We start from the raw sequence: 16,420 nt of genomic DNA, 5'->3' as shown, positions 1-16,420 counted from the left end.
GGCACTGACTCATGTTAGATTGTGTTTTTTCATATCAGGTTTACATGTACCCAGAGAAGGCTCCAGATTCTGTTGTTCACACGTTTTTCAAACTCGGTTGGTTCAGCTTGGAAATAAATAAATACATAAGAAAAACAGTCAGTGCTTCAATGACTTGCTCTACTTCATCAGACATCTGCGAAGGACCGCCGGCTACTGTTTGATGCACTGGGCTTCCGCCTGCTCGTCGGGGACAGAGAGTCCTTCAACCTCTACATCAGTGGACGTAGACTGAAAAAGGCTTGATGCAACTTCCAACCTTGCCCTCAGTACAACCCTCAGTATCCCTAGTCAGATCACTATGACTTCTTCAATCCTTTCCTCTTCCAAACTCGACAATGTCTTCTGCAAGTCCTGCCTTGCCTTCTGCTCTACACAAGACCTAAAAGTGATGCAGAGAGAGGTGCTGGGGGCGTCCTTAAATGCACTGTCTCACATCCTCTATAGCATCAGATATTTTTGGAGAAGGGGTTCTCTTCGGCATCGAAAGAGGTGATGGTGTAGGTCTATCGGGAGTCAAGCAGCACACCCAACACCTATTGCAGAGTAGATTCCCTCGAGACGCTCGGAGCATGAGGATGAAGAGGTTGTTAAGCCAATGTTGACAGTGGTTGAAGTGCATTAAAAAACAAGTTTGGGAACTATCATGCAGAGTGCAATGGGGGCAGGGTCAAGGGCATGACTAAACAAACAAAATAGACTAACGTTTTTTGGTATTTCACCTTCAGGTAACTACATATTAAATTACACACAGATTAAAAAAAAATGAATACAACTTAAATTAATCAGTGGGAAATTAATCCTTGTTGGTGCAGCGGAGAATAGTTATTTGTGTATGTTTTGTGCTACGAGGTCCCAGTCCGTGACAGTAAGCACTGTGAATATGTATGTCAATATTTGAAAAGTGCATTACAAACACTGTTAGACTGCTATAAAATGCTCAAAAAGATTTTATGATTAAAAAAGTGCTTCCAAAATATAGATTTGAATAATACCCTGACTGTAAGTAGTGCAGATTTTTTTTCAACCTGCTTTTAAAAGCACACACTTTACAGCTCAGCTGTTAACTACCTTTGCAATAGCATTCCAAAAGAATAAATGTGTCACCAGGAAGCATGAAGTATTTACATCAATTGATGCCAATACGGGCTTCCAAGCACCCTTTCCATTTGCAGGTTTACCAGTTGCGCACATGTCATTTTTTTTCAGGCAAACCGGCACGCTGGGAAAAGCTTATTTAGCTGGCTGCCCCCTCGATTTCACCACAAAGGAGATTCCCTACCTTACACTTCAGCTGAAGCATTTCCTGGGACGGTTGTCTTTTCACAAGAAGTAAGGGACTGTGTGTCTTAAATTTAAAAAAAAAAGTATGGGCACGTCATTCCTCTCAGATCCTGACCACATCGACCCTTGGATGTCGAAGAACACCCGCCCTGGAATCAAAAAAGCACTCCAAGTTGTAAGTACCACATCTGCCTTCCGGAGATCATGATTTGGGCCACTATCCCATCAGGGCATCTCCACACAGTAAAACTGTGGTCTACCATGAGGTCATTCAGAGAGACTGCTAGGTACCACAAAGTGGACATACATGTGGTACAAGACGAAGAGGACTTCCTAGTGGAGACAGTTTCCAAGTCTAAACGCTTAGTCCAATATCTACTCCTGCTTCAAGGCATGCTTAAATCTGCCCCAGATAATTTCAAGGAGCTCAAAGGCTAGGGTGGTGACATCTAAGGTAGAGAAAAAATGCAAGGACTCATAAAGTGCCCCATCTATATCAGGAGCCTGGTTCCTCTGCCCCTGATTTTCCTGGCGGAATACTGCTTGCAAGTGAGCCTCTGTCTGCGATGGAGAGCAAAATAATCTATACTGTGAGCAAAAGAATTGCAATATGGGCAGGAACAAACACTGCTGTGTTTGACTCCTCTCCAGGTACGAACGGTTTCAGTCCAAGGATATGCAGGAACTGTTCAAACATTTTCCAGACAATTGCAGAAAGATAGGACAGGCGATGGTGTCCGAAGGCAAGACCATCTTGAATGCCAACATTTTATGTATGCTTGACACAGCCTCGAAGGCATCAACACTAACGTTTTCCTCAGGAGACACTTCTATGGCTTCCCATTCCTGGGTTCAATCTGGAGGTCCAACAGTATTTTCTCAACCTCCCGTTTGTCGGAGAGCATCTCTTTAGCTCCAAGGTTGATGAGAAGCTGGAAAATGTTAAAAAGAGGCAAGCATTGCAAAGTCTATGGGTGCCATGCAAACTCCAGATGCAAGAGGCACTTCATAAATAGCTGGCCAGAGGAGGAGCCCAAACTGTCCCCAAATTAACTGCAGTCTTATCAAAGACAGTAACACACTTCCCAGGTAACCGGTGGGGAGGAGATACACCAGGGGTGCATGCAGGGGAAACAACTAGGTGAAGGGCAGAGGTGTCTCCTATGAAGACATTTCTACCTCTAAGCAGTGATATATCTTCCCTCCCACCATTCACATGACACATGTGTGGGGGAGAGATACAAACATGATTTCCCTCTCACTAAGAGGAAATCAGATCAGACCAGTAGGTTCTAAGAGTGGTTCACCACAGCTACTGCCTTAAACTTCTCACAATGACCACCCTTCCAGCATTGCACCCCACAGACACATCCTCAGACGAGGCTATCTCCAGCTCCTCAAGCACCCTCTGCATGCTCTGCAGGATCTACAAGTGGATCCCGACCAAACAAGAAGAACGGTGACACGGGCCCTCGTCAGCAGCAGACTGGACTACGGCAACGCACTTTATGCAGGAATCCCATCCAAACACCTACGACGACTACAACGCATCCAAAACTCTTCCGCCTGACTGATCGTCAACGTCCCCCGCCGCAGCCACATCACCCCCCACCTGAGAGACCTACACTGGCTCCCCGTTGACAAGAGGATCACCTTCAAGCTCCTCACCCACGCACACAAAGCACTCCACAACACCGGACCAGCCTACCTGAACAGCAGACTCAGCTTCCACACCCCCACCCGCCAGCTCCGCTCCGCCAGCCTCGCCCTCGCCACTGTCCCCCGCATCCAACGAACGACCTCCGGCGGCAGATCCTTCTCCTACTTCGCCGCCAACACCTGGAACACCCTCCCTACCCAAATACGGCAGACCCAAGATCTACTCGCCTTCAGAATACTCCTCAAAGACCTGGCTCTTCGAGCTGAAGCAGCACCCCCCTCCCACCCTACCCCTCCCCTCAGCGCCTTGGTACCCTCATGGGTAAGTAGCACACTTTACAAGTACTCTGATTGATTGATTAATCCCAAAGATCCCATTAGACACTGGTCAAAAAAGTAACTTTATTCACAGAAGAAATTGTCAGGGTGCCTGTGTGGCACCTATATAGGTATTGGGACATCTCTTTGAATGCAGAGCCGAATGACTCTACCTACTGGCCCATAGAGGTATTGCTCAAGATTTTCCAGATCCAGTCTGACGCCTGGGCATATAAGGCGAGAATCTGTGATTAGATATCCTCTTCCACAAAAAGTGTTACCGAAGTCATGTAGTTTGTTTTATTACTGTAACACAGCACAGTATCCACGGAGCACCATGCTATGTTCACTTTGAGCACTCCATATACATTCTCACCCAAACAATTGAAAGTTTGTGGGAATTGTGGACTAACGGCAGAGTTGCTGCACATCTCGTGACTTCAAATACTTCTTCAAAAGAAAATAACTTGAAAATGTCTGAGGCCAGTGATAGATGGCAGGAGTATGCATAGCTTGTGATTCTACAGCATCACATGTTAAAACCTGGAACGTCTAGGGTAAGTAACATTTTACACGTATTTCACCTGCTTGCAGTTCTTGAGATTAAGTTTAGGGCTGGGTTGTTGATTGAGTTAAAATAAAATGCTTAACGTTAGTTGTTAATTAATTTATTGTATGTATGACCTCCTTAGCTAGTGACTGCAGTCACAGCAGAATTAGTTGTTTTTGCTGTCAGCTTTAAAGCACTGGTACCGAGCTAAATCCTATTAGAATTTGGTACATGTAAGACAACTACGGGTATCATTCTTTTTAGATACAGTGATGTTTTTCCAATATTTGGCATGGGAAGTAGCCATCTGAATGTAAACTCCCTCTTCAATTAAATTACCTCTTCTTGTGGTAGCGTTAAATAAAGAACACTTCCCTTTTCAATGTTAATGCGAAACACCACTATCTTTTCAAAATGCTTCAGCTCTGTCTCAGTAGCCAGAGATATATCGAGTTAAGTGAGCATAAGGAGAATGTCATCAAAGAGGCATAACTGGTGATGCTCTCCCCTCAAACTCGAGCCCATGTCAAGCCAAGTCTTCCCTTACCATCACTGCAAATGACTCTATAGATAGTGCAAAAGACAAAATGACAGCCCTTTCTTGTCTGCCTATGTATGATTACAATGGCAGACCATTGTGCTTTTAAATTGCCTTTTCTCTTAGTTTTGTATTCTGTTTACGGTCAGAGAAGAAATAAACAAGTGTTGCTCACTGTTCATTTTTCAAAGACTCTAGATACAATAATAACTATGTTACTGTTGCATCTGCCTCAACTAGTTCTTCCGTATTTTTAGTTGGGGTTTAAAGGACTCTTATTAACTGAGAAACAAGATCTGTAAGTAGCCAATTCAATTGCATTTCTCAAAATGAGTGAACCTGTGAGAAAAGATTAAAAAAATCACAACGTGTTTCTGTATAGTATACGATCATCCAGAAGAGTCTCTTGGCTCTGCACTGAGAGATTGATCACTCAATTCATTGGTACTGATTTATTCTCCTCAGAAAGATTTGAGCGTGCTGACTGGGTTTTGAACCTGTGACCATGAGGTCAAACACAGGTCCCAGAAGTGGTTGCATTAGTCCCGGTGGCTCAGTGGACTAACGTGGGCCCAAATTTCCATCTGATAAAGTGGCAGAAGCGAAAAAAAGTTCTTGTAGGAGGCAAGCATCAACCACCAGCCGCCTCAGAGCCTTAGTCAAACAGTGCCACCTGTATTCTACAATTAGGTACTTGATTTATAACCTGAACCTTTTCTGTTATAAGGTATCTAACTTTGACTCTGCAATTCATGCAGTAAGGTTGGCTATATCTTTTAATTGCAAAACTCGTAATCTGTGATTAGAAAAGGATGAACTTTGTGCTTTGCATGCTGGATGTTGACAACTGTGCCATGCGGAATCTCCTTGATCTCTCAATTTTCTGTTTGTTTAGTGAACGGATTGAGCATTAAGGAAATCACTGTGTATCAGTGATGGTCATTCAGACAAAACGTTGCTTTGCATTATGGGGTATATGTGGGAATAGTAGAAGACGAAATGACAAACCAATACTTACTAGTACTAAAATCTGTAGTCCAGTCCATTCTTAAAACTTAGGCTTAAGGTTTTTCACAAAAGTGGAGATAAAATACGTGGTATTTCCCATGCCCTTATTTAAATAAAGTAACATGTACTGCCAGACTCTGTGCTAGTGCGTACTGCAATGAAGCGTGCCAGTAGGCTGGTGACTGGTGTGGAACTGTTACCTGATAAAGAGAGCAAACCTATTGCTGCAACAGGCAGAAGTGTTGCAATTGGGGCTTCTTTGAATTGACTTGGCAGGTTTTAGGCAATAAATTTGATTCCTTTGTGACAAAACGGATGAGTTACTTCAGATCCGTCATCTTCTCAGATGACTGGAAGTGGGCAGAGGTTAAACCCCTCCTCAAGAAGCCAGCAGCCGACCCAACAGACTTGAAAAACTACCGGCCCATCTCTCTCCTCCCCTTCGCAGCCAAAGTCACAGAGGGACTCCTAAACACCCAGCTGACCACCTTCATCGAAGAGAACTCCATCCTAGACAACTCACAATCTGGATTCTGCAACAACTATAGCACGAAACCGCCCTCCTCGCCTCCACGGACGACATCTGCATACTACTCGACCAGGGACACACCACAGCCCTCATCCTCCTAGAACTCTCTGCAGCCTTCGCACCGTCTCTCATCACACGATTGCAGCCAGACTTTACGACGCATGGATACAAGGAGCCGCCCTTGACTGGATCCAATCCTTCCTCTCCTGCAGAACCCAGAGGATCAGAACCTACTGACATCAAATGCGGAGTACCCCAAGGATCATCGCTCAGACTGACGCTTTTCAACATCTACATGGCCCCCCTCGCCGCCATCATCAGACAGCATGGGCTCAGCATAGTATCCTACACCGTCGACACCCAGCTCATCCTCTCGCTCATGAAGAACCCCGAAGACACCAGACTCTGCTTCCACGAAGGAATGAAGGATGTCACAGCATGGATAAAAGTTGTTTGAAGCTCAACTCTGAGAAATCCGAGGTTCTCATCCTCGACCCCTGCATCTCTGCCTGGGACAACACCTGGTGGCCCTCCGCCCTTGAGAAGCCACCCACCCCTACAGACCAGGCACAAAACCTCTGCATCATCCTCGACTCCTCCTTCTCCATGAAACGCCAAATGAACGCCGTCGCTTCCACCAGTTTCAACTGCCTGCGCACCCTCCCCAATGCCTTCAATTAAACCCCCCCCCCGCTCCCCCGATTGCAGAAAGACTGTCACCCACGCACTCATGACCAGCAGACTAGACTACGGAGACGCCCTATATGCCGGAATCAACAGAACTCTTCTATACAAACTCCAAACCATCCAGAACGCCGCAGCCAGACTCGTCCTCAGAGCACCACACCACGAGCACATGACCCAACACCTACAAGACCTCCACTGGATCCCCGTCGAGAAGAGCGTCACTTTCAAGTTCCTCATCCACATCTACAAATCCCTCATCAACATTTACAAATCCCTCAACATCGAACCCAAATACCTCAACAAGAGTCTCCTTCCACGTACCCAAGAGGAACCTCGGCTCTGCCGACGTAGCCCTGGCAGAAGTCCCTCGCATCCACAGGAACAGAGCAGGCAGGAGAGCTTTCTCCTACATCGCAGCCAAGACCTGGAACGAGCGCCCCCTGAACATCAGACGCTCCCCAACCCTGCACACTTTCAGGAAGGACCGCAAAACCTGGCTCTAAGACTAATCCGGAGCTGCCCCTCCCCCCCTCCCCCCCCCCCCCACCATTAATCAAATGGGGTAACCCACCCCCCCACCATTAATCAAATGGGGTAACCCAAAATGATCCAGGACCTGGGTATTGAACGTTATTATAATACAATGGTCCAAAGACTATTTCTTCACAATATCACAATTAGTCAACACTTCATAATTCAATTGATAGAGTATAGTAATCTACTCTTCATCAATAAATTGAACAATCTCACAATGCAACAGCAAAATAAATATGTGGTAACTTATTTATTTTCTTCCACTATTAATAAAATCAAAAAAGCTCAGTACATATAGGTCATATTGGTTGCCCCAAGGGGAGCGTGCAAAATAGAAAGATGTGAGTCAGATGGTGTTCAGTGATAAAGAAAGAAAAGAATTGCAAAGATTTGTGACATAAAAAGAACACAGTTTTTTGTTATTATACAAAAGGATCAACAATCATCCCTGTTATGGGACCTGGCCATAAATCAATTCATCCATAATTTAAGTCCATTTGGAAACCTGTACAGCTGGTAGTTATAAAGCACAAGGAGGTGATGGTGTATAGGTCCAGGTCAAAGATCAAATGAGCGTCGACGTTTCGACTCGACTTTAGGCCTCGCTGTGAGTTAATCCTGGGCCGTGCGAGTCTTCATCAGGACTAGGATGGGCAACCTTATATTGTTAGATGACCCCTAACGGCGGAAGTGATTCTAGTATATTTTTCTTAATCTTGATCAATTAATGAATTGTCCTCCTTATTTGTTAAAACAAATAACCGGTCCGGACCTGTCCGAGACGCGAGGATCCCCAATACTTCGAACAAATTAGTGATCAATACCCAAGAGGCACGGCCACCAGTACGCTGGAGGGACATGTAAAATTAATCGCCCCTCGCAATTTTTGAAACTTGGACATCGCATGAGTTAACGGTCCGAAATTAACAAGGAATTTTGAGTCACGGTGCTCACTAGCATCAGTACGCTGAAGAAAAAACAGGATCTAAATATTCCACACTACTGATCCTAACAGGGATTGTCTACACATTTGAACAGCCCCAGATTGGTTCCTCCAGGTGGTCAACACTATATAACAAATAAGGAGGACAATTCATTAATTGATCAAGATTAAGAAAAATATACTAGAATCACTTCCGCCGTTAGGGGTCATCTAACAATATAAGGTTGCCCATCCTAGTCCTGATGAAGACTCGCACGGCCCAGGCTTAACTCACCGCGAGGCTTAAAGTCGAGTCGAAACGTCGACGCTCATTTGATCTTTGACCTGGACCTATACACCATCACCTCCTTGTGCATTATAACTACCAGTTGTACAGGTTTCCAAATGAACTTAAATTATGGATGAATTGATTAATGGCCAGATCCCATAACAGGGATGATTGTTGATCCTTTTGTATAATAACAAAAAACTGTTCTTTTTATGTCACAAATCTTTGCAATTCTTTTCTTTCTTTATCACTGAACACCATCTGACTCACATCTTTCTATTTTGCACGCTCCCCTTGTGGCAACCAATATGACCTATATGTACTGAGCTTTTTACATTTTTCAATAGTGGTAGAAAATAAATAAGTTACCACATATTTATTTTGCTGTTGCATTGTGAGATTGTTCAATTTATTGATGAAGAGTAGATTACTATACTCTATCAATTAAATTATGGAGTGTTGACTAATTGTGATATTGTGAAGAAATAGTCTTTGGACCATTGTATTATAATACCCTCCCCCCCACCAAGCACCTTGAGACACTCATAGCACGCTTTGTAAACCCCCTGATTGATTAATTACTTCAGTTCTTGACTGATGCTTTGAGAAAGAGGGCAACATAAATGTCTTTATGGGAGATAAATTTACAATTCCTGAATTATTTGTGCTTTAGATGCAGCAGTTATGTTATGTTATGTTACAAGTTTTGTAAAGCGCACAGCTGCCCCAGCAAAGGGGCGTCCAAGCGCCAACTACAGCAGAAGTTGAGAGCATACTGAAAGAACAGTAGTGCCTATAGCATAGGGAAAAGATTAGTTTTAATGGCTTTGCAAAATGCCATGTGTTTGTTAATGCTACGGATATGAACCGGAAGAGAGTTCCGGAGTTTTGCAGCCAGGACGCAGAAACAACGTTGTCCTGCTCTCTCTCTTTCCTCACCTGAGGAACAACCGCCAGATGCTGGCCCATGGATTGAAGTTGGCGAGTGGGTACGTAGAGTGAGAGCTGGTTTGCCAGGATATCTGGGGGAGAGAGATTCATGATTTTATGGGCAATGCAGAGAGACTGAAACTCAATGTGTTTCGCCACCGGCAGCCAATGTAGTCTGCGAATGGCGTTGGTCGTGGGGCATGTTCTTGGGAGGACAATTAGGGTTCTAGCAGCCACATTTTGAGCCCTTTGCAAACGTAGGATTTCTGCCTTTTTAGCCCCCAGGTAAAGTGAACTGGCGTAGTCCAGCCTGGATAGCCGGGAAGAGGTGTGGCGCCGCGGGGAAGAAGTGTGGCTCCGCGGCTAGGGCGACTGACTCCGGAATCTGGGGATCGCGGTTTGATCCCCGGCACTGGCGGCAGATTAGCCCAGCACCATATGACTCTGGGCAATAGCTTGCGTAATCTTCCCGACGGCCCCCAGCGCCCAGAGACCCTTACGGGTGATTGTGGGCTTTACAAATGTGGATTATTATTATTATAATAGAATGGAGGCCTGGATGATGACTTGGCGAACTATGGGATCAAAGAAACCCATCAGCGGATTGAGCCCGCTCAGGAGTCCCCAGCAGGTCCCAGCTATTTTTTTAATTTGGACCTGGAAGTTAAGGGCTGAATCAACCCTACTCCCAGGTCTTAGACCACCTGTTGAGGGGCGGGTGCGCAGCCCAAAGTCAAGGGCCACCAGCTCTCACTCCATAACTCAGAATCTTTCCCCACATAGTATATTGTCAAAGAAGCAATTATTCTGTAACAGACATACACGTTGCATGTTTCAGGCTTTAAACTGGAGACTCTGGTGCACTTCCCAAACATGCCATTCGATGGGGAACGTCTAATTGGGCCACACATACATAAAATGTTTGAGGAAATGTAAAAGGATATTGAAGCAGTGCATCTTTGGGAGTTTTTTCATGACCAGACACTTAATGCAGACATCAGCAAGGGAGGTGCCCAATACCTGACACCATATAACTCTTCTTGTATCATTATAAATAACAAGCTACTCAGCCATAAAAACAGCAGTTGCATCACCCCAGTCTCCTCAATATGAAAGTGACACTTTTCAAGGGAATTTGATGATGAGGACCTAAAGGACCTTTAAGACGGCAAATCCCTGTGCAATCCTCCATCCAACCTGACCATCTTAGACCTATAGGGGATTGATTATGGGATTTTCTCAACACTATATGGAAATCATTGTAGATATCTAGATTATTTTAATTAATCTACAAGTATATTGCATATAATCTGAACAAATTCCATTGCATCATACTCCATGCAAACACAAGATGAACAAGCATCTTTTGTAGCATCTACTAGAGGAAGTTGAAACATAATATTGAATGTTACTAATGCAGTGGTACCACTTATGGTGAAAAGATAATTAGTATACTTGGTATTCTTCCTAATCCCCACAAAAGACTAGTCATTCAGATAATTCTGGATTTAAATCTTACACAAGTATCTAATGACTTTTCCTTTCGAAATGAGACCTTCAAAAAGTGATTTCATTACTACAGGACCAGAGACTTCATGACTACACCCTATTCGAATTATGTACATTTTAACATCCCAGAATGCTTTGAGCTCATTGACAATACCTTACATTTATAGTAGTTCCAGATATTGCTAGTTCTAAGTTGTGGCTTTGGGATACAATCTGCGCAAAGATTATTCACAAAATGTCAACATTTGTGTCTGTGTATCATCACATTGTTCATATTTATCTGTACCTAGATGACATGTTCGTAAATGGTGTATATATCAAGTATTCCCATTGAACATAGAAGGAACAGTGATGTTGCTTCACAGATTAGGGTTTTCATTCATGTGGAAGAATACTCCCTTCTGTTGTCCAGGTTTACACAACATTTGGCATTTGGCTCTAAGCATTCTATTCTCCTCCTAGCAGAACACCTACCAGGAAAGGACAAAACATTTGTAGATCTCTTAGTAAATTAATGAAAAATCTAGGCCGATCGCTGCAGGGTTTTTCCTCCAGTGGCACGGTTCACCCCGTTAAGTGCTCGCTCTGCCAGGAGGTGGTGGCCACTACAAACTAAAACATGAAATGCCCAAATTATGCCTTAGGCCTCTAAACCATGGGTCTGAATGGAATGCAGTGAATTGTCAATGCTTTCCTCGTCTACCACTTCATCCGTATGAGGTAAGGAAATGTGAGCACAACAAACCTGCTAACTGGTCTCTTAGACATATCAGTTCAAACATATTGCAGTCCCACACTGCTTTCAGAATATGTACCCATCTCAAGTTCTGGTGTTAACTCCCAAACACTCAGTTTGGGGATTCGGTTGCTGAAATCATAGTATTCTAGTGCTTAATTACCACAAGAATCCATGGATATTATGAATTTTAGGTGCCCTAATACATTTTCTTGTTATGCTACAAAGTGTTAACATTTTTCCTTCTATTGCACCTCATCAATAAAGTTTGCTTCTTCAAAACTGTCTGCATAGAATAGAATGAAGTATATTTACCTTATAAGATTCAGCATTACTTTTCCTTTTGCAGCCATTACTGCTTATTTTCAAAACGGGTAACATATGCTATTGTTCAAGATTTCAGTTATCAATGCTTTTTAGAAGGACTAAAGAGTAATCCAGTGAAAAAGTTTGCACATGCCTTGATTAGATTTAAAAGACATGAATATATCTTAGATAGGTTTATCTTTTTTTAATGTTTGCATTCCAGTCCCCTTCATGCACTTACCTGGAAAGTGGTGGTCTTAGTAATCATTATCTTGCTGCCTAGGTTAGTGATTTTTAGTCTTTATCAGGTATACGGGGGATAGGGTGGTGTTGCAAAAACTTCCACGCCTTTTCTTTTTTTAGCTGAAGATAACGTCCTCATTTCATATTAGTATTGTCATTTATTTCCCAACATTTTCCCAGTGCACAAGGACAAGCAGAAAGTCCCTATATTAATAATGTTAAACAAACACTATTGTATTACTCTGACAGAACTAAATTAATTTATTAAATACAAGTTGCTTATTGCTCCTTCACAACATCAAAAGTATCTCACTATTTTAAAATTGGCTTCCCCAGACAAATTCTTAGTTATGTATATTTTGGTGAAGCAAAATGTAAACTTAAAGCTACACCTCATGCACATTCCATGTGGAAGAAAAATGCTACTATTTAGGTGACATTGCTTTCACAGACATTTGTAAAGCTTCATTATTCACTACAAAAACTAACATAACACTCTAGACATGCATACATTGTATCCATGGGTATTTACATACAGTCCCATTGTTGATAGCAACAGAATGGTAAAATATTTTCCATTAAAGAAAGAAAAGCATGTTAATTGTGTACATCTTTGGTTATTAGAGTTACTGGTGAAGTGATATTTACATTTGAATAGCTTAGTGGAAATACCTTTTCAGTGTGTCCCTCCGAATTCTGTAATTCTACAGTATAGAAGAGATGTACACAGAGAACAGAGAAAGGAAGATTACAGAATTATTTCAGGGATCTATTAATCTTTAATTCCATGCTCAGTAATATTGTTGTACAATTTAAAATTATGAGAAGTTGATTAACATGTACTATTTACATTGTCATTGGAAAATTAGGTTTTCTTTTGGTAGTAGTTAAATGATAACAATGTCTTTCGGCGTAAATAGTTGAAATAGTTGCTCCTGGGTGCAGTAATACGAGATGGCTCGTCAGGGTGCAGGTAGATTACAACCTGTACCTGAATGCAAGGAGAGGAGTTGAAGTCTCTAGATTCTGGTATCTGGAATGATGCCTTCTAGGGGAAAAGATGTTGTAGCCTCTCAGAACGCAAACAGTTATTTTATCCTCTCTTGGTAAAGAAAGGGGCAACTCTTTTTCTGGGTCGGGGTATATATGAAACTATCTCTTGACCTGCTGCTTCTGTGCATTTCTAAAAATTGACCAAACAATACAACTGTTTTGTTTCAGACTGGAGTATCCTCCTTGGGGAGTGCTCGCTGCACACCATCAGTAGACAGCTGAAGGAGGCATGCCGCATGTGTGGGATCTCCTCATCTGACTCGCCCACGATACTCAGTGCCTGCCTAGTTGCAATGGAGCCCCAAGGATCCTTCGTAGTGATGCCAGGTACATTGAAAAAGAAGAATGTCTGTCTAAGTGGAGTACCTCGAGGCATTAAACCAACAATAGAAAGTGTTTATGAACTGCAAAACCGTTGCATGTAATATTGTCCTTTGATATATTACTGGCCGAATCGAAAAATTACCTAGCTTCCAGCTATTATAGTGATGAACTCTCACACGCATGCACTTACTGCTTAGTATACATGCAGTATATTTAAATCCTTTTCTTCTGCCCCCCCCCCCCCCCCCCCCCCCCCAACCCTCTTGAGAGATCATAACTTTAAGCCATTCTGAAGTGCCTGGGATTCACCACTCAGCTGTGTCAGAACTTTTGAAACTCCGTTCTAGGAACAGCTCTGCAATTGCACTAACTCCTGCACTCTAACACACCCTTTAATTTCATAATGGTTCCTCCTGGTTCTAGAATCACTTTCCTCTTGCCTGGAGGGCAGATGAGTAGTCTGCGGGATCACTCTGTAATGTTCCAATTGAGAACATTATCTCCCCATTACATATATGCTTACATTAGATTCCCAAAACAGCTAACATTCGGAAGTCCATGCCAAGTTTGCTTGAGGAGAGTGCTCCCTTCCCAGAACTTAAGTTCCACTCTTCTAAATCAAAGCTTCAGAGCTAATGCTAAATGTGCTTATTTGTTCAATATTTCAACATGACTTATTTTTTTTTTTTAAATAGAAAATATGCATAAACATATACATTGACATTACACTTGTATATCCATACATAGTCAGTTGAGCCAAAACCAATTTTACAGTTCTATAATTCATGCCAATATGCTGTTTCTGTGTGAGTAGATTTTGAGTACATTTTGCAGCAACTGTTTCCCATGTTTTTAAAAAGCATTTTGTGCCAACGTCCCCTCCTGTAAGACAAACTGCTCTTTCCAGCTTGTAGTGGTGCCTCAGCCAACCTTATTAATTATTAGTGTTCAGAGGGATAGTATTAATCCCTTTCTGGGCAATACAGAGCTGATAGCCTCAAAAAGGAAAGGTGCTGTATGTAGGATTATATGTGATGTGATCTATTCCTAATAAAATATTCCGGGTGGACATAACCAGATGTTATTGTATTAAATAAGAAATCGCTTTGGTCACCTCTGTCAAAAAATAAGTTCATTTATTGCACCTAACAAACCTATGGATATCATCTGCACGTTCATTTTGGTATTGAGGTATTATGAGAAGGCCCTGATACCCCATTTATGTAACTTAATATAATATAGTATGTTTACAATTTTAAATTGTTGTAAACTTAAATTAGTTGCTATAAATGCATTGTTACCAATATCTATAGCACTTGGACATTCTGTATACCAGGAGCCTCCAACCTTTTAAACAATGAGAGCTTCTTCTGTTGAATGAACAATATCTAGAGCTACTAACACATGCCCACGTCTGTTAACAATAATCTACCGACCACCAAAAACATTCAGGTGGGGTTACCAGCAGAAATGTCAGGAATAATATTTATATGAAATTACTTCTCTTGACTAATGGAATAACAGCCGAAACAGCACATGCTCCGGCACAAATGACATACCTTAGCAATAAGTCTCCTCACCTGAGATTTAATTATTCAGCAGAAGCTTTAAATATGTTTCAGCGATGCAGCCATTTGGTCTTCGTATCAATTTCCAAGGATAAACTTTTCTATCTGATCGAGATTTCTAGCCACAGATTTCTTACCTTAAAATAGGCCCCTGTGTCAGACTTGATCTGGAAGATAGAGCAGTACCCCTACGCCCTGGTAGGTGGCGTTCGCTCTGTGTTGGAAGTGACGTGTGCGGTACCTATATAGACGCCACCCCAGGGTGCTGATGTCCATTCTTTACTTTCCGCGCTAGATAGCACTGATCCAGTCTGAGCTACCCCTCAATCACTTTTTGACTGTGAGTTATGTCAACAAAGAAACCGGCTGATTTCAACCCATGTGGGGCCCGTCAGAGACAAATGTCGGTGACAGACCCCTGCATGGTGTGTTTGTCGTGCTTGGAGCGGGAACACAGCTCCCAAGACCTGCGAGGAGTGCCATGCTTTGCATCCAGAGGTGTGATTGGACCGCTCCTGCCCGTCTGGCGTCGGTCGACCCCGTTACACTCAAAGTCTCGATCATGTGGAAGGTCCTGGGACCGCCCATTGTCACACTTCAAATCATCTGGGAAGTCTGTTAAGTCCCACTAAGATAAACAGTTCAAGAAGCTGAAGATGTCTTCGACTTCGCTGAGTCCATCAAAGTGTTCCTATGAAACGCTGGAGCGTTTGCACACCAGGCCTTGTGAGTTGACAGAACCTGAACTCTAGTCCGCTCTGAGCGTCACTGATTTTCCCGGAGCGACCCCTGTTCAGCTGATGGAGTTTTATAAAGTAATGTGCCTCCTGTTTGGATTGGCCGACCCCTCTGTAAGCGCCTTTTGGCTTGTGAGGTGCCCCTCCTGGATCTACACTGGCTGGTTTACTCTTGACTCCAACACGGAGCTGGATGGGCGTCATCAGATGCCAACTTGGCCCATGCTTCCCAGAAAAGAGGCAGTGCCTCATTTGTTTATAAGGCCTGGACAGGGATGTTAGGGGTCTATGGACCTTTATGATTACCTTCCCTCAGATGAGGAACAGGACAACTGGTGGAAGCCAGTGGGTTAGACACCTCACCTGACACTGGTCTGGTCTGTGTTATGTTATATTGATTCATATAGTGCACTAATCAACTGAGAGGGTATCTAGGCACTTCGGCAGGTGTGTAGGTCCCCAAGGTGCTTGTACGAAGAGCCAGGACTTCTGCCTGAGCTCAAAAAGTGAGAGGAGGCTCTGATGTGTAGAGGGCGGTCACGCCATGTCTTGGGTGCGATGTAGGAGAATGAGCAACCTCTAGTTTTGCTTTTGTGAATGCGGGGAATGTGAGAGTGAGGCAAAGTGTAAGTGTCTGATAGGTTGGTGAAAGTGTAT

General features: G+C 43.2%; 1 protein-coding gene across 1 annotated transcript in view; it reads left to right on the top strand.

Annotated features, from left to right (window-relative positions):
* The window catches only part of MED13L (mediator complex subunit 13L), a 1,083,173-nt gene that overhangs the window by 990,183 nt on the left and 76,570 nt on the right, over positions 1 to 16,420 (top strand). The window contains exon 26 of the mRNA XM_086943260.1: positions 13,303 to 13,461. Coding sequence (XP_086799386.1) covers positions 13,303 to 13,461 — 159 coding nt within the window. The remainder of the gene's footprint in view (positions 1 to 13,302; positions 13,462 to 16,420) is intronic.

Source organism: Lissotriton vulgaris, chromosome 11 (genome assembly GCF_964263255.1).
Source record: "Lissotriton vulgaris chromosome 11, aLisVul1.2, whole genome shotgun sequence".
NCBI classification, from domain to species: Eukaryota; Metazoa; Chordata; class Amphibia; order Caudata; family Salamandridae; genus Lissotriton; species Lissotriton vulgaris.
Note: the sequence above shows the minus strand (reverse complement) of the source record. Positions and strands in the feature narration are given on the sequence as shown.